The 20,101-nt window shown below is 33.5% G+C and overlaps 1 protein-coding gene across 3 annotated transcripts in view; it reads left to right on the top strand.

The window, feature by feature from the left end:
- Window positions 1-20,101, top strand: part of LOC131804079 (protein spinster-like) — a 28,767-nt gene that overhangs the window by 4,031 nt on the left and 4,635 nt on the right. For 2 of the 3 annotated variants that reach the window (XM_059126410.1, XM_059126420.1), the window contains exons 2-7: window positions 12,916-13,273; window positions 14,841-15,167; window positions 15,271-15,532; window positions 19,296-19,394; window positions 19,477-19,689; window positions 19,749-19,890. In XM_059126410.1, coding sequence (XP_058982393.1) covers window positions 12,916-13,273; window positions 14,841-15,167; window positions 15,271-15,532; window positions 19,296-19,394; window positions 19,477-19,689; window positions 19,749-19,890 — 1,401 coding nt within the window. Of the gene's footprint in view, window positions 1-12,915; window positions 13,274-14,840; window positions 15,168-15,270; window positions 15,533-15,778; window positions 16,041-19,295; window positions 19,395-19,476; window positions 19,690-19,748; window positions 19,891-20,101 lie in introns of all 3 variants that reach the window. The other variant, XM_059126413.1, reaches the window with a different exon arrangement.

Here is a 20,101-nt window from a genome sequence, read left to right as displayed (position 1 = left end):
ATCATGATTAGACGTCATCATAGGACGTCGGCGCCCAGTTAGACGCTTGCAGATAAGGCCGTCATTTTTGTTTTTCTAATATGTCTTGGTTGTTTTTGGTAAACAATAAAACCCAATCTGTATTTTGTTTACAAGCGCTTTCTCCTCTCCCCATAAGGCTTACGAAAAAGTATTGAAAACTTTTTGAATGTTATTTGTTTTGTGGGATGATGCTATTGCTGACTCATGGACGTATTTTTGAAGCCATAATGAATTCAATTAGTATTATACATTTATCTTAACATGTGAATGAATGGGCATGCATTCCGCAAGTCGGATGGGAAAAAATAAGCCAAAAAACACGATAAAAGTGGCGTGATGTTTTCTGTTTTTGAGCATTTTTTTTTTGGGTTGGTCATTTTTATCGCATTGTGAGAAGTAAAAAAAATCTCGTGAATATTTTTACATCTCTCTCATTGTGTCGCATTTGATGATGACATACCTTATTATTTTCAGAAATATTCCTTTTTGATATTAAGTAACATGTTGTGCCTATTATTCTAGCATCATTTGTGTGAAGTTTTGTATGAATGCCTTGACATTTCTTAGTTACAATTCTCAACTCTCGGCAATTCATAAGATCTCCATGAAAATTTACCTTTTGATAGGAATCTAAAACAAGTTTTTTAGCTTGTCGATGAAAATGAAATCACGTCCAGAATTCGATGGAGCAGTCATATGTAATATATTTTGTGAAATAAATAAAGAAATAATACAGTCAAAACAAAAATCCAATTCTTTAATGATTACTTTAGTATGGAGTGGTATTGTTATACCCTACAACACTATGTGTTGGGGGTATTATAAGTTTGATTGGGCCAGAATTTATGTAACACCTCGAAATATTGGTTTCCCATATAGGAAAGTATATATGGATCTTCCTAGCTCGCCGAGTTGAGTCGATCTAGCTATGTATGTACGTCCGTCCGTCTGTCCGTCTGTCCATGCTAATTTGTAATCACTCTACAGGTCGCAATTATGGCCCGATCTTCACGAAATTTAAAATGTAGGTGGGGTTAAGGTCTGAATAGAAACCTATTTCTTTTGGAGATGATCGCCAAATGTTTAGGGGTTGAAATGGACCAAATACTGAAAAAATGTCGGATTTTGCAGTAGCTATACAGGTCGCAATTATAGACCAATCGACGCGGAATTTCGCATGTAGCTAGAGTTTAGGGCGGGGAAGAAGCCTACCAATTTGGGTGGTCATCGGATAATATTTAGCTAAAATAGCTAAAAATTAGGCTAAAATAGACCATATCTTTTTTGTTGAAAAAAATTCAAAATTTTTCATTAAACCGCGAATATTTTAAATCCCGGCGAAATCACAAAGCCATGACAAGGTTACTTCTGATCTTTACATTGATGTTAAGATCCAACAAATCGAATATATAGCAAAGAAGATATGCTTGGAAGATCTATGTTATGTCGAGAACGGCTGAACTGATTTCGACAGTTCTCATTAATTCAGAATGGCCTCTTGGCAGGAAACAAAAAAAGTCAAAAAAATCGCATAAAAATATCTCTCTAAAGATGAAAATATTGATTTTGTAAAATTTTCTCATATTTTTTTCAATTTTGTCATATTTTTGGCATATTTTCATTTTGAATTAAACATTTGGTAATATTTCTACAGCTAATAAAACTAAGTAGTTAGGATATCAGGATATCATATACAGATCGCATTTATGGCCCGATCCTTACGAAATTTTGCATGGGGATAAGATGAGGGTCAGAATAGAAGCCTACTCTTTTTGGAGATGATCGCCGTATATTTAGGGGTTGAAATGGAGCAAAAAACTGCAAAATTGTCAGCAGGTCGTAATTATAGCCCGATCCTCACGCACATTTGAATGGGGGTTACCGGACATTGCAAAAGCCAAGAAGTTTCGGATGGCCATCCAAAAATATTCAATGTGTGAAATAGTTTGCCAACTTTTGTAGACTAAATACGAAAATGTCCATTTCAGTGACTTTTTGGAGAATTCACAAATACAGGAAAGACGCACTTCTGACTACTTCGTTAACGCTGATTTCGTTGAAGAATATAGTCAAATGTCTGTATCTCATAGAGATGCGTTTCAGTCAAAAACCAATAATAAACGTTAATCTTTTGCCACTTCTGAGAGATTATAGGTGTTTGGGAAATATTGGTTCCAGATCTAGGAAGACCATTTAAGTGCAACATCTACCAATAAATTGGAATTGTGCAAATTAGTTTAAGTTGCTATTATTCGAAAATTAGAGAACGAAACCTGATGGTTTTCTTTTATTATTTATCACAATATCTTGTGGAATTCTTTCGAGTATCTCGCCTATATAAACTGTATCGTTTATTATACTGTTGTAGGGTATTCAACGGTCGGCCCCGATCGACTGTAGCCTTTGCTTACTTGTTTTTTTTCTGAATTTTATTTGGAACAGCCCATTAATCATTAGCATATTGATTTTCTATGATAAAATAAAAGGAAATAATCTCAGGAAGTAACCCCTATTATACCAAAATGTTCAATTTCATTGTTGTGTCAATTGCATTGGAATTGGCACATTATTAAGAACACTTTTTGCAACACAATTATTTAATCTGAAACTATTTTTGGTTTGAGTTGAGGATGGAATCTGCCACTACATTTCTAAAAGATGTGATAAAGAAAACAATACCAACAAAAATACAAACGTGGACTCAGGCTACATTTGCCAAAAAAAAAAAACTTTTTTTCTTTGTGGTCTTGCCAATAATTCCATTCATAAAAATATGTAGCAAAAATATAAAAAGAAATGAACAAAAATACATATGTATGTATGCTATGCCTATCTAGCTATGTGTGGCTTCGATAGTTTTGATAAATTTTCCATATGGGCCAAGGTTGAAAATAACAAAACGACTTTCTTTTTTTTAAGTTTAATGGGCAAAGTCAAGGTTATTTGTTAGATTGTGAAAAGACGCTGAAAAAATTGTACAAGAAATTCAAACATTTCGACAAGAGGGTGGTACATTTCCAAATGTACTAAAAGTGTGTATATCCTATGTAAATACATTTATAGACGTATGATAACGTATTCAAATCATACGATATTTTTGACAAAATCATACGATATTTTATCATTCACGATAATTAATCATTTTCAAATATTCCGCAGCGTCATTTCTCCAGGTAAATGCTCCAAAATAAATTTTTTGTGAGTTTAAATCAAACAGTATTTATAAACTGGAAGTATTTGCGCAAAATATTACTAACAAATTTGCATTTTTGTTAAAAAAAATCACATCAGTAATTTTGGAATTTCAAATGATATATGCATATGCGAAATCAAAATACCTGTTAAATAATGTATTTAAATTATATTAATGGAAATATCCACACAGATTCTGTTAAAATTGAAGAGAAAGGGGCACATTAAATTATAAATAAAATTAATTCACTAAATCAATTGATAATTAAGAAAGTATATCTCAACTAATACTACAAAATATATTTTTTGCTCAGTGCACTTAAGAATTTTCGTCTTGAATTTTGTTATGTGAATTTTTATGAACTTTGAACGAAATGTGGGATATAAAACGTCAACAGAATTGTTGCTATTGTTGCCAGAGATATGTGGTACGTCAGCAGCTGTATAAATATACAGTAAATACTACCACAAGGTGACATACAGTTTTGCCAAAAATGTATCTATTTCTTTCTCACTAGCGAGATTTCATGAACACGAACGTTGTACCGCAATCTTTACTGAAAGGTATCACTGTTTTGAAAAGTATATACACAGGGTTAGACAAAAAAACTGCAACAAAGTCAAACGCCATAATTTGTATTGAATGAAAGCTAAAAATGTAGGAAATAGCATCAAATTTTAGATTTATTCGAATTGGTCACATTTTGCACGAATTATGGCCTTCAAACGGCTAATGAAACCGTCAGACGCGTGCTGAGTACCGTTGGAATGTGCCCAAGGCTTTAATACACCCTCCGGAATATTTTCGCGATAATATTCAGCATTTATTCTGATGCCACGGTCGATTAATACGAGCGGAGAGCGACAATCGGCTGTTATGGCGGCTCACACCATCACCATGACCGGCGCTTGAGTTCTGGTGGCCAACCGAAGGTGCACATTTTCAGCTGACCTCTTTGGCAAGTAAACACGATCATCGGAGAAAACCAAATTTGGCAGTTCAGCACTTTCGGTCAAGCGAAGCAACTCTAGCTCTTTTGAGTTTATTTTCCTTCTGTTGCGGTGTAAGCTGATGTCGCTGTTTTCTTTCGTCCACTTCCTTGACGTCGGACTACGCTACCAGTATCACGGTAACAAGCGATGGTACGAGACACAAAAGATTTATTCACATTTATATGCTGGAGTGCTCTAACCATAGCTACTTGTGGTTTTCAAGCCAAATATAAAGAAATCACACTATCACGCTTGAATTCCATCATGAATAACTTTTTTTCTTGGAAAACTCTCACCAAAATGCTTTTGTACGCTTGTAAACAATATAAAGATCTGAAATAATTTTAAGAGCTATCGGACGAGTGGCTTAGAAATGACAGCTGTCCGAAGTTGGTTGCAGTTTTTCAATTCACCCTCTATTAAGTAAAACCAGATATTCGGAATTCTTAAAATTATAGCTTCGTTTTTCAATGTAATACTTTTTACATTTTACAAGCTCCTTTCTTTGGAGGGTTTTAAGTTTTAATAAAACTTTAATATCTGTTTGTTTTTATCAAGCCGTTTAAAACTAGTCATGTCAACCCCAATTTTTATCAATATGAAACTTGCATTTACGTGCCGCGACAGTGATGTCTTATTTCTGCAAAACCAAACAAATGTTTTCTGATAAAATGTAAACAGCAGTAAGAATGTCCATGAAAAAGAGAAGATATCACTTTCCGTTTCCTATAAGCTTGTATTATTCATACAATAATAATCATGTCTGGGCTCACATTATTTACATTTTGTAAAGAGTAGCTGGCAACTTTTCGAATTTTTATATAATGGGAATTTATGTTATGTTGGACAATTACAAGAAATATTAAACTCAACATCTTTTTTATATAGTTGAGAAATAAAAATTGTATATGATTCTCAACATCATGTGATTTCAATACCAAACAAAAAATTATGGAATACCGATGAATGAAGGAAAAATGTTAATATATTCAAATTCTTAAATCCAAAGAAATATTTTTTGTTTTGTTTAAATAGAAATAATTTAAATACTTGCAGAAATCTCTTAAGTCTTATTTCGAAATTAATGTCTTGTGAAAAATATTATTTTGCAATTAAATTGCATAGAATGGCGAAAAAAGTCCCTAATGGACATTACAATTATCACAAAAGAAATTTAAAAATACATTTTTAATCACTTAATTACGAACTTTGGTAGAAATTCTATGGTAGAAATTCTATGAATGAAAAAATGAGTCATAATCTAAACCTTATCTTTTTTCCCTGCCGATTTAGATAAAAAAAATCGCATAATGAGCAAAGAATTTTATTCATGTCGTGATAAAACAAATTGAGAAATGATTCAAGGCAAAATCTTTAGAAATAGAAACAGAATGATTTTTTTAAACAAATTTCCCCACAATGACTAAAGAATTTGGACCAGCGGTTTAGAGGTTGGGATACATAAGATGATTTTTTTCTTTAAAATATGGGTTGAAATTGAATAGAGTCAACCTTACTCCCTTGTTTTTTTTATGAAGAAGCCAGCCGATGTTTCAAACACACAAAAATATAAAAATAGGACAACATAGCGTCAACTATTGTCATCAGCTGGATCGTTCTCTGTTTTTACCATATCATAGCAACATAGTTACCTATGTTAAGTGAATTTACCCGGAATTAGTGGAACACAATTTTGAGCCCATTTTTGGTTCACTGTAAATTTTATTTGTTATCCTGCACTATAATAGAAATTTCGCTGTTAATATGTCCCTCCAATGAGCTGTTCCCCTATATATTATAGCCACAAAGAATTTTAAAAATACATTTTGTCTCAAGTCTTTGGGTATTTATGTCTTTGGTTTCTTTGCAACGTAAAATTAATTTCCGGTAACAAATAAATATATTGCATTTCTAGATGTTTCAAAACTCACCGTAATTAAAACAAATATTTTTATCTAGTCCTGACCTTCATTATGGCAACATTTTGTATGTGCTAATTGTTATTGACTTCAATTTTCAAAATATTTTCCATTCATTTGTTATTTTGTTTGTGTTTTTTTTTTTTTTTAAATTCTGAAATGCAAATGATTTTTGTTTATACAAAAAAAAAAAAAAAAAAAAAAAAAACAACATTATGCTGTTTCCATAATGTCAACTTGCCTTCTAAAGTGTTTTGCTCCGAATAAATAATTTTGTTTTTATAGTTTCTGGAATATACTGTAACATAAAATTATAGCTATTGTTGAGAAACGAATGTTGTTTGCAATCACTTTCAAAACTCTTGTGGTCGAAACAAAATCATCCATTCAAATGTGGCCAAAATACTTTTTCGTGGAATATAAAAATGATGATGAAAAAAAAATAGTTAAACTTGCAAGCAACAGTTACTGCAATCATATTTCGTAAATTGTCTCTTTTTTTGTAGTTTCCATTTCAGGCAGTTATATTTTTTCAAAGCTATTTTTGGTTGTCTTCAACCATCCCCACATTCATTTATCCGTTCGTTTGCTTTTTTGTGTGAAAATTTATTTTTAATAAATTGTTGTTAGTAGTCTATTACTTTCTATTCAGTTGGGAAAAAAAGGTCTTTCACTCGGTTGTAGTAGTACCACCGCTTGCTTACATACAAATTCAATCTGGATGTGCTGGCTGTTACATTGCCGTAGCGCCCTTATTGAACAAACAGAAAGTAAGCGACTTTTTTTTTACTGTGAAGAATGGTTTGTAAAGAAGAAAAAAATACGTGTAATTGCGCTGGGTCAGTGATCCATGGAAAGGTAATTTAAACATGTGTTAATATATGTTTTTCTATATAGAAATAAAATAGATTGATAATAATCCGCCTATCGCTAGAAATGTGAGTGGAGCTAACCAAAAAAAGCTTATTGCTATCAATACATTGTTTTAATAGCTTTACCAAATTGCAAATAAAATAATCAAGGTTTCATATCAATTTTAATAAATTTATCTAAATTATATTTTTATAATTGTTTCTACAAAAATCATATTTTGACATCTCCAATTAAAAAAATGTAAAAATATATCTTTCCTGCAATATAACTTCCTATATTTGTGTTCACTTTTTTAGATTTCTCTAAGTTTTTCTATGTCAATGACCGCGTTAAAGTTTACGACAATTGTAGCGTTGTTGTTGCAATTTTTGCAGTGTTGCAAATTACAATTTACCGCAAAAAACAATGTCACTCAACACAAAGAAACACTTCCACACACATGCATACATACATACATACATACATACATACATACATAAAATGAAATTGTGTAAAGTTTGCTCTCAATCAATTTGTCTGTTTGCCTATCATTTTCCGATTCTATCTGTTTCGTGTCAGCTCACTCAGTACCCTAATGCAGACTACTAAAGTTATGCGGTGCAACCGCATTCATTTGCTAAACTGTAGATATTTTTTTCAAAATGTTGTATATTTTAAATTTGAATAAAATTATAGTGCTTAATGATGTCTTGAGTAAATTTACGCTTTTCTCCGTGCCGTAAATGTCCGTCCGTCTATCCGTCTGTGGAAATCTCTCTAGCTTCCGAACGAAATTAAGTAGATTGATAAAATTTTACTCAAATGTATATTATGCCTGCAGGACTTTTGGTATTGAAAATGGGTCATGTAGGTCCACATTTTGGTATAGCCCCCATATAACGGCAACTCCCGATATTCGGTATTTTGATGGTTTTATCGACACTATTCACCGGAATTTTTTCAAATTTGGTATTTGAAGTGTGTAATGGCCTAAGCCTAAGACAGAAAATTGTCTGTTCAAGTCCGCGTCTTCGTATAGCCCCCATATAACGGTACATCCAGATATTCGGTATTTTGATGATTTTAGCTACATTATTCACGGATTTTTTTAAGTTTCGCATTATGACAAAAGTTACCTATGCAGATCCATGTCGACGTATAGACCCTAATATAACAGCCACATTCGGTATTTTTAAGATTTCAACAGATTGTTTAACGGATTTTATTGTTTTTGAGAATTGCTAAATTCGTTCCAAATGGTGAAGGGTATTCAAAGTTCGACCCGGCCGAACTTATAGTTTTTTTACTTGTTTTAATAGAAACTTAAGGTTTGAGCAACCATTCGAATGTCAAATCAACATTCAAGAGGGCTGCGGTGGTGCTTTTAGAGAAAATACATGTAACAAATACTCAATATCTTAAATCTGGGTCAGATATATCAAATTAAGCCTAGTGGTTGCATAGTGCAAAAGTCGAAAGGGCGACATAAATTACTACCCAACAATAACTCGAAATCCCAATATCCCATTAAAATATAATGTCAACATATTACTTTGTACATTACCAATATGTTGAAAATAATAGGTTATTGCTTAAAAAATCTTTCTATTCTCATTACCAAGTTTCGAAGTGAACTCGACAAGGAGATCACTTTTCAAACATTTTATCAATCTAATCAATGAAGGAAACGCTTGTTCTTATGAGGACCCATGGCTCATGGTCAAGGTCAAAAATTGCTGCAAAATGAATGAAAATGAATTGTTTCTTAAGAGATGAAATTATATTCTTAAGACGCTTTAAAAATTCAACTAATTCCCATACAAACTAATTGGGATTTATTTAATATTTGACAATGGCCCTCATCAACAACAACAGCAATTATACAAAAACCAATATTGTTAATAGCGGATGTATGCTGAATAATATTCTGAAAGTTCTAGATATCAAGCGCTGGGGTTTTTGTTAGCATTTCGCATAAAATCAGATGATTTTATTTTCACTGTTGTTGTTGTTTGCCCACTTTTCGCTTTGTTTTCTGATTCTCCATTTTCTGCATGGTGGCAAATATTTTAACCGGCTTTTATATTTTATAGTCGCATTTGTGAGTGTGACTAAAGACTGGTTTTGAGGAACTTTTAATTTTTTTCTCTCGATTAGCAATTATATTGCTTTTTTGTCTGTCACTATGTCTGGTTGTTGGTTGGTGGTCATTGCTGCGGAACAAAATCGTATGATTTGTTAACTGGTTTTGTTTCAGCTCAGCTGATAGGAAGGAAACGCATGTCTGAAGTCCAAGGTACTAAAATGCAAAGAAAAAAAAGATATTCGAATGGCAATGCGCATCATCGGCAGCATCCATCTCGATATCTCGATCTTTCTTTCAATAGAAATGTACATTTCACAGATATTCATTCGAGTGTGGGTAAATATTTCGTTGAAAGTATAAACCGTACAACAAATGCTCCACAATCTTCAAAGAAAAAGTTCCCAGCTCTCACAATTTGACGTTTCTCTCCACCTACTTTGGCGGTCGCCAGAGTGTGTGTTGGAATATTTTGCAACGTTGGCAATATCACCATATATGTATAAATATTCATTTTGACGTATCCATGCGAGTGCCAAGCCTTCGCCCAATGCCATAGCCACGTTTTGTTTATTATTTTATATCGCATGTTCATTATTGTTCTGCTTTAGCATTGTGTTCGCTTTCGCGTTCTCTTCATTCGCTTTAAAAACAATTTTTATTCAAAAGAAAAAAGAGAAGAAAAAAACTAAACTGCCGGCAAAGTGTGCAAAGTTTATCGCAAGTCTGCCAACAGCAGATATTACCAGCCAAGTATGCGAACTGGTTGTGTGCCAGTGTTTTATTTGTTGTTGCTACTTTTTTTTGTATACAATTTAAAAATTATTTTACCATTTCGGCTTTCTACTGACATTTGGTGTTTATATTGGCTACGTAAACATTCGCATTCGTTTACGTACATGTACGACGCGACGTCAGCCGTTTGTTTTGAGCGTTACGTCATTTTTAGCAATCGCATCGAGCTCTGATTGGTTAAAAAATATCGTACGATAAAATATTTTCATTGAAAACCGAAAGAAACCCACGTCTCACATTCAATTGCTTGCTTGCTGGCTGACTGATTGTTTGCAGTTAGTTGCCCCGTTGTTGGTAGTGGGCTCTGTGGTACCAGAAGCATACTAACCAAAATAAATAAATAAATAATAATAGCGTCGTGCAATAATGAATCAACACTCTGCAAAAACTCACTCACCTTGTCGTGCGATACCCTCTTTCGTTTGTCCCACAACTTGTCGGACAGCAGCGGGCACGTCATACCCGATGGATCATATGTTAAACATTTTGAGCCCTCCTGCCCGCCCCATGCTGTGTTGATTGCATGAATGTCATCGCCTTCTGTCTTCTTCTTTGCGCGCTAATGCAAAATAGGAACGCTTTTTTCCACTTTAACTTGTTGCTGTTCTCATTTGCTTGCTATTGACGTTGGCGAAACCTCTATTTTGGCCAAATAAAAATGCATAAAATTTTGTATTATGTTTTCGCTTTTCCTTCTTATTGCCGATTTGAATGGTTCGGTTCAACGCCATATATACCACTCATTTGGGACAAAATATGTCAAATTTGTGGTGTCTTATTTTTTTCGCTTTGCCATTTGTTTCTTCATCTTTAATTCCATACATACTTTTTATCCACATTTCTGTGTTTACCTTTATTTTCTTCCAATGACTTGTCACCGCCGAAGGTTACAAGAGCTGGGATTTTTTGTATTTTGATTGCTTAAATGTGCAAATTTGTCGTATTCTAAGTGCGTATGTGTCTCTGCTGCATTTCAATTAAAATTCAAATTTTAATGGCCAAGTACGTTTTGAATTAAAATCCATATAATTGTAAGTAATACCTATGGCATGATTCGTTTATTCCTGTTGGAAACAATTAAAATTAATATAATTTCATTCAGAACTATGTAAAATGCGCTTCCTTATTATATTGAACTTCCTCTACTAGAAGTAATAGCACAGTTACTAAAAAACAACTTAGTAGGGTTAGTTTTACATTTTACTATTATATTTACTCGAAATTCTCAAAGCAAGATATTGATATAATTCATTTCGAATTAAGTCAACATTACGAACATTTTTAACCCACCTTGGAGGGTTAAAATCTTCCAATTTTACAACGGCTATGCTAGAATTCTAAAATTTCCAATAAGACTACTGTGCATAAAAATATTTTGTAACTAATTCCATCGCCTCAAGTCAAATGTATGCAAAACTAAATACAAGTCCTTCGACTTAGTCCCCTTGTTATGAAGTAGCACAGACATATGTACCTAAATACAAAAAAGGGGTTACATTGATCAGCAATACAGTTTTTTTTAATATTTATAATGTTGAAATTTATTTGCATTATTGCATGTATTATTCAATTAGATATTCCTAAGTTTTTGTGTTCAGGTCGAATTGTCATTGCTAGATCGCATTGCAACATATGTCTAATTAAAGGGTGAGATAAAAAACTGTAACAAAGTCAAACGCCATAATTTTTACATTTTTTTGTTCGAATTGGTCACCTTTGGCAAGAATTATGGCCTTCAAACTGCCAATGAAACCGTCACACGCTACCCGAATGTTGCTCTGCGGCATTTTGGCCCATTCCCGGCGAAGCGCTTGCTCGAGGTGATCGACTCTTTTGTATTTTTAGTGCCAACCTTGCTATCCAAAATACTCCAGATACAATAGTCCAATGCATTGGTATCTGGTGATTTTGGTGATCGTGCGATGGAAATGAAGCGAGGAACCTCATTTTGTAACCATTTATGTGTGGCGCGTACTGAGTGCGATGGTGCCGAGTCCTGTTGGAATGTCCAAAGTCTGCACCCTCCAGAATATTTTCGCGATAATATTCGGCATTTATTCTGGTGCCACGATCGATTAATACGAGCGTCGAGCGACTATCGGAACAGAAGGTGGACATTTTCAGCTGACCTCTTTGGCAAGTAAACACGATCATTTTGTTTGTTTGCAAACTGCTAGACGACGAATGTTTTCTCATTCGGCAGACCTCCACTTTCGGCGACGCGAAGCAACTCTATAGCTCTTTTGAGTCCATTTTCTTTCTGTTGCGGTGTAAGTTCTTGCACTTTTTGGAATTTCAATGGCTTTACCCCGAGCTAATTTTTTCAACATTTGCCGAATGGAATATTGCGATATTTTCAGCTCACCAGCCATTTTTCAGTCACTGCGACGCGGGTTTCGATCAAGTCGGTTCTTTACTTTTCGAACCATTTCTGCCGATGTTGCTGTTTTCTTCCGTCCAGTTCCTTGACGTCGGGCTACGCTACAAGTATCACAGTAACGAGCGATGGTACGAGACACAAAAGATTTATTCATATCTAAATGCTGGAGTGCTCTAACGATAGCCACTTGTGGTTTTGCAGCCAGATATAAAGAAGTCACACTTTCACGTTCGAATTCCATCACAAATAATTTTTTCTGAAAAATTCTCACTTAAATGCTTTTGTACGCTTGTAAATGACTTAGAAATGAGCAGCAGTAGGAAGTTGGTTGCAGTTTTTTTTATCTCACCCTGTAAAGCAAAACTAGCCAATGAATTTAGTTAAGAAAAAAACTTTCTCACGTAGTTTAATCTGGGATTGGTTTTAAAATTTTCTCGTTTTTCATAATTATCAATCATAAAATCAGTTCTTCATAGCCCGAGTATGAGAATGTATCCACTGAAAAAATAACAGTTTAATTTATTCCATGGGATACGCAACAAATTTATTGCAATTTTATTAAATTGAAATCAATCAATCAAAAAATCGGAATGTCGGAAATTATCTTATGAAACATTTATTTTTTTCTGTATTTGTTTTACTGGTACGATATAATATTGTTGCTTCTTTCTTCATTTTAGGTGTCTTGGAGGATATACAGAAAGATTTTCAAATGCCTGACGATGATGCGGGCCTTCTACAAACGGTTTTTGTGCTGTCGTATATGGTGTGTGCACCAATATTTGGCTATTTAGGTGATCGATATTCGAGGCGTTGGATTATGGCCATAGGTGTTTTGCTGTGGTCGACAACAACGCTGCTCGGTTCATTTATGACAGGTTCCGGCTGGTTTATGACATTCCGTGCCTTGGTTGGTATTGGCGAAGCATCCTACAGTACCATAGCCCCAACTATAATATCGGATCTATTTGTACATGATCTACGTTCAAAAATGCTGGCCGTTTTTTATTTTGCCATACCAGTGGGTTCTGGTTTTGGGTGAGTTATGCAGTTAGTTATAAACAAATACAAATAGATACTTGTTTCTATATTTACCTGCTTACTTTGGTGTAGTGCCATGTTGATTTGGCAAAAAATCATCAAGTTCAAGTTCGGCAGAAAAATACTCATGTGTAAATAAACTAAAACGTACGTCCCACCCAACGCAGAGTACACAGTGAAATTATATCTCTTGACAACCAACCAAATGTCAATTGAAATTTAAATAAAAGAATCTTTGTTTTCCACCCAGGCAGAGTTCAATAACAAACAGCGATCACAATAATTAAATGTAAGAATATTTTAAATATCGCGTGTTTTCATTTGGAAAGCGTTCAATTTACAAAATTGGACTTTTGCCCGCCCGACGATATCACAATGCTTATAATGTTGTGATAAAAATATACAATTTGTCGATCTAACAATTGACCCTTACGTACAAATTAAGGCAATTCATGTATTGCATACGTGTATGTGTGCACGTATTGTCAAATTAAGAATATTTGTCTGGACAGGTCAATTACAATTAAATAGTAAATCAATTGAATTTACCTCATCAGTTATTATGGCGTTATTTATATTTTGTTTTTAAATCGGCATAGCTGGTTTTCAACCTTTCGACCCGTACAAAATGTTTAATTGAAATTAGTTGATTACATTAAATAAATACTGTCTGGACTGATGGTATCTTTCGGCGGTTCATGTGTCTATTATAGATGCTGCAAGAAATTTTGCAAAACAAGGCAGTTATAAATATATAAACAGGAAAATTTGGTATTTTGCTATTATTATTTATATCTGAAATATTTTTGCACAAAAAAAAAAACAATTATGCATGGCATATTGTTTATCTTATTTGTAAGGCATACGGTTTGGATCAATAACGGAGAGGAGGAAGTTCCGATGATAAATAAAAAAATAATTGCAGTGTGATGAATTTAATGCTTAATATTTGTTATGACCTTCGTCTGAAATGGATTTTTTGTAATACTGGAGGGTAAATATGACTAACTTTTAATGGGTTATTTTCGTTCTTATATCAGGTTAATAATTTTTAAGTTTAACAACATATATTTTAAAATTAAATGGGGTTGCTTGCATAAAATGTGATTAATTGAAATTTAAATTCCAAATCCAACTGTTTTATGAGGACTGAACTATAACATAAGCCGATATTATAGATAGATACATATTGTTAGCTCAACTGGAAAAAAAACAGACCTCCATCGAAAAATTGACCCAGAATTTCTAGACAAGTTTTCAGTCGGACAACAGCCTATTTAATTTTGATCTGTTTGCAGTTGCGAGAAAAGCTGTTGATTTTATAGCGGGGCAAATGACGAGTTTTTTTTATAATTAACTTTTTAGATGGAGCAAATTGGTCTTAGCTATTTTAGATCAGTTTTGGGTTGATTAAACAATTTTTGCTGCAAGTGGACACAAACACCAATAAATAATTTTACACAAACAACAAATACGGTAACATGAACTTGATGAATATATATATTTTCGACAGAAGTGTGTAGTAATTATTGGAATAATAATTTCTTTTAATATTTTCATACAGTTACATTGTGGGATCTGAAACAGCTCATTTGGCTGGAAATTGGCGCTGGGCGCTACGTGTCACACCCATATTGGGTATTGCTGCTGTCGTTTTAATTATGCTCATTAAAGATCCCGAACGCGGTGAAAGTGAGGGTTCCCACAATCTGTCAACCACCACATATACCGAAGACGTCAAGTACTTGGTTAAGAATCGTTCATTTATGCTGTCCACTGCTGGCTTCACGTGTGTAGCTTTTGTAGCCGGTGCGTTGGCATGGTGGGGACCAAAATTCATTTATCTTGGCTTAAAAATGCAACCTGGCAATGAAAATCTAATTCAAAATGAGTAAGTATTGACAAATGAACAGAATGAAAAAAGATTTGCTTGTGAATGAAACTCAAAAAACACACACACTCATACAAACATTACACAATAACTATGTGATTAGCGTATCGTACAAGTTTGGAATGATAACAATGATTGCGGGACTAATTGGCGTACCCCTGGGTTCTATACTGGCAACACGCTTTAGACACCAAGTCGAGAATTGTGATCCATACATTTGTGCTGCTGGTTTATTGAGTTCTGCCCCCATGGTTTATTTGGCATTGTACTTGTCGCGATCAAGTGCTTCGTGGTGTTTCCTGTTTATATTTGGAGCTCAGTTGGCACTGAATCTCTGTTGGTCCATTGTGGCCGATATACTGTTGGTAAGATCCTACTTCGCAATTTCTTTTTAGATTATTAAGCATGCATAAACTACAACGACCCCAAACAAATAACAACGTCGTCTCGTCTCTCCCAGAACCATCTTCACAAGGATCTACTTGTACGAACGCTAAACAAAGTTTTTTTTATTGTAGATATTAAGAACTTTTGACAAATTTCAAAATTATATTACAATATTTTTTTATTCTCTTTACCTTTTGCCTCGTAATGTTGTTCGCACAAAACAGTGTGTCTTTCAAATTTGGTGCCATAACAATGATTGCGGGAATAATAGGCGTACCCTTAGGTTCATTTTTATCCACCAAATTGGTTAAAGGTTTTCCCACTGCTGATCCCTTGATCTGTGCCTTCGGACTGATATTGAGTATACCCCTAATGACGGGGGCTATGATACTTGTCTCCGACAATACTGTTGCTACATATATTTTAATATTTTTCGGCCAACTGTCATTGAATATGAATTGGGCAATTGTTGCTGATATTTTGCTGGTAAGATATTTCTCTATTCGTACATTGTACCTTTTCTTTTGCGAACATTGTAAAAATTCATGTAAATGTTGTTTTAATACTTTTTTGTTTGTTTAATATTTACTGTTATAACATAGGATGTTGTAATTGAAATCGATTGAAACTTAATTTTAAATTAAAATAACTATTGGCGGTTTATATATATTATTATTAATTAATAACAACAAACCCAATCCAAAGGTATGCTTTGTGAGAATTGAATTAACGACTTAATGGAATTATTTAAAAATATTTCGAATAATATGTCATTAAGTTGGCTAGAAGAAAATCATTGCATTGGGAATCATTATTCTTTACTATTTCTTCTAGAGTTCTTAGAAGAAAGTTTTTGAATTGAGTTTGTTCTGGTGTTGGTGACTTTTGACTAATATTTTTTTTAGCCCACTTGTAATGCTGCTCACATTTCCAAATAAGCTCTGCACTCTTATATTTTTCAACACACACACATTTATAGTACACAAACCACTTCCACACAAAAACAGAAAAAATATATGCTTGCACACAAAAGTTTTTACAATTTACCGCACACACCCACCCTCTCAAAAAACACAATTAACACCAGCGTTGTTATTGTGAATATAATTCGGAATAAATTTCTTTTTGCTACGTCACAGACGACAAACCCATTTATAATGAAATTTAATAAAATCATATTTGCATTTTATTTTTGCGCCACTTTTCCTTGCTTCTTTGTATTCGTATGAAATATAATCTCCTCATACTCTTTTGTAATATTTCCAATTTGTTGCATTATTCTCTTCAGAACACACACCCCTTTTTCGTTTGACGATTTATAAGAAAACATTTTTCACAATTACTCCCCAAGGATAGTATGGCAAACAGGTTTTAACAGGTCTCAATACATGTGCCAAAGGGGGAGTGTTGTTACATTGTTAGTAGTAGATGGGTGGAAACCTGGTATGAGGTGTTTAATGCGGTGGGGTTGACTCATCCCCAAAAGTGACACTTGTACAAAACATAATGATATTAACTAAATGATGAAACATTTTGCAGGCATTTATCATGAATAAATTACCAATTTCATTTTTACCCTCATGATGAGGGAGGTTTTTTTTTTGATATGTCATTCTGTATTAGTTGTTAGTATCGTGTTATATTGGAGTTGGTTGAGGGTATAACCACATTAAGAATATTAATAGGACTTTTACTTTTAATTTCAAAGTAATTCGATATTTTTTTCGTTTATAGATTTACATATGGGAAATATCCTTTAAACGCCATTTTTTTATTTCTGGTAGTTATAGCCAGTGATTCTATTTGTTTCTCTTTAATGCTTCTATTTATATTTGTATCCAAACACAAATAGGTGCTAATATTTTTATGACGTATGAAGTCTTGCTGCACAACAGCGTCATTACATTTTATTTATTTTGTTGTCTTCCCCAGTGACGATTTTGTTTGGAATTTTCTTTTTATTTACAAAGAATATAAAAATGTGTGTTTCATTTAAAATTATTGAACATAGTCTGCCATTATCATATCTTAAAATTGACCGCTTATATTTTGCGATAACAGTTATCAAATGACAGTGAATTTAATGAAGTGGTTTTTATATCATGTTGCAAACAAATTATGTTAGTTAATAAAAAATATTTGATTTATTTTCTATCGGTTCCATAACCTATTGAGAATGCACAAATTTCATTCAAAACCATTCTCTAACCAAATATGGTGTCTTACGATTTAACAAAATTCATTGAACTATAAGCTTAGTTTTTTTTTTTTTTTTTTTTGTTAGTTTAATGTGTTTTAAATTTTGGTGTGGTCTGATTGTAGAACTATACAATAGAAGCCCCAGCGAAGCCAAGCCCGCGTAAACTGGGCTTTTCCTTTAGTACTTGTGTTTTCAATTTCTTATCTCTTGTGGAAAAAATCCTCCTACCATCTTAATTTACGTTTCAGGTTTATGTTGTGTTGAAAAGAGTCGACTTATGACCTGTTTTTATATGACGATTCGAAAGTGAACTCTTAAGAAAAATTCCTAGATTTTTTCCTAAAATTTTAATATGTATTTAAAATGAACAATTAAAAAAGCAGCTAAGTTCGGTCGGCCGAACTTTTAATATCCGAATATCGGGAGGTACCGTTATATGGGGGATATACGAAAACGTGGACCGACATGACCCATTTACGAACTTAACCTGCCTACTGGCAAAATACACATGTGTGCAAAAATTTAGCCTTCTATCCCAATTAGTTAGAAAGATAGCGTGATTACAACAGACAGACAAACGACATCGCTAAATCGTCTTAGAATTTTACGCTGATCCAAAATATATATACTTTGTAGGGTCTATCATAAATGTTTCGAAAAGTTACAATCGGAATGACATAACTAATATACCCTCCATTGAATGGTGGAGGATATAAAAATACTCATGGAATGGGGGTTCACTTTCGAATCATTATAAGAATCAGGCCCACGCTGTAACGAATGTTTTACAGAATTAATTTCGAAACTTTCTTGTTGTTTTTTAATTTAGCAGTGGCATTCTTCACGTACCTCTTTGATTTCACTACTCCATCAATAGTCTTCCTATATATACCAACCCTAAAATCACTAATATTTGTTTTTACATGAAGCACCAACACCCGATATAACTGTTTTTCGACATCTCCTTTCAATTTTATAACAGTAAAATTAAACAAACCTAGTCATAAACCACACTTACATGGATGGGACATAATGTTATTCGTACACCACTTAAGTAGCACATCAATTCATATTTGTTTAATACGTCGTGGAGAAAGAGAAACAGCAAGAGCAACTAAACAACAGCAATTGGCGATTCATACACAATGGCGTACAGCCTGAAAATATGCAAGACATTATTCAGCCACAACGCCTATTTTCGATGTACAGTACTTTTACGCTTGAATGAAGATTGTTCTGGCGGAGACATCTGCTGCAAATCGTTCTCACTCAGCTGGACGCTTTGTTTGATGGCTGAGAACGGTCTCTGTTGTTTTTTGCTCGAGTGGCTCCATCTTTTGTATACAATTGTAACTAATTTTTATTTATTGAAAAGTTGTTGGTCATTTGGTGCATGTATTCGATAATGTTCTAAAGCTTTTTATTTGACTTTGGTGGTAATTGCACAGTAGTTTATGTTGTATTGTTTTCAACACTTTCCTCATTAAAAAAGTGACATACCTTAAAACTAATTATTTTCAAATTTAAAAATATTTTTACAGTATGTCGTTGTTCCAACGCGTAGGTCAACAGCTGAAGCATTCCAAATATTGATATCACATGCCTTAGGTGATGCCGGTAGTCCTTACTTAGTTGGTGTGGTAAGTAGCATATTCTCGATTTGTTTTTAATAATGATCGAAAAATAATAATTTTGATTTTCCTATGTTCTTGTGATTTCCAGCTATCAGAAGCCATTAAGAAACATTTACGCACAAATGTCCACAGAGCTTCAGAGTTTGTTAACAGTGGTGGTCTTGAAAGTCTATCCCTAACAGTGGTAGAAGCTGTGAATTCGACGATAGCAAACGCAACAACCACATTAACGCCTAGTACCACAACGGTTCCAACAACAACTACTTCTGCAGCTACTTTCTCAGGCTATAATCACAACGAAGTGAGTAGTGAACATTCTTTGATGAATAATACATATATTATAATACATATTCTTCATAGGATACTGATCTAACCAAATTTGAGGCTCTACAATATGCATTATTCTCTACGTGCTTTGTTGAAGTGTTGGGCGGTATATTCTTTTTGATTACGGCTGCCTTCATTATCAGTGACAAACGTAAAGCTAGTCAGGCCATCCGTGGTAAGTTTTCGTACTTCCTACATTTTCCGTATTAAATTTATCAAAATCATTACGAAATTTATCCAACAAAATCTTTCTTTCAAATACTTTAAAAGTGCTTCCATTTCCATTGAACATGTATTTGTGGTAAATTTCGTTATGATTTTTATTTATTGTTATTATTTTTTTTTATTTATTTATTATTACTACTACTAGTATACATTTCTTCTTT

This window comes from Musca domestica, unplaced genomic scaffold, assembly GCF_030504385.1.
Source record: "Musca domestica strain aabys unplaced genomic scaffold, Musca_domestica.polishedcontigs.V.1.1 10, whole genome shotgun sequence".
Classification (NCBI taxonomy): domain Eukaryota; kingdom Metazoa; phylum Arthropoda; class Insecta; order Diptera; family Muscidae; genus Musca; species Musca domestica.
The sequence above is the reverse complement of the archived record's forward strand: the minus strand, read 5'-3'. Positions and strand labels throughout refer to the sequence as shown.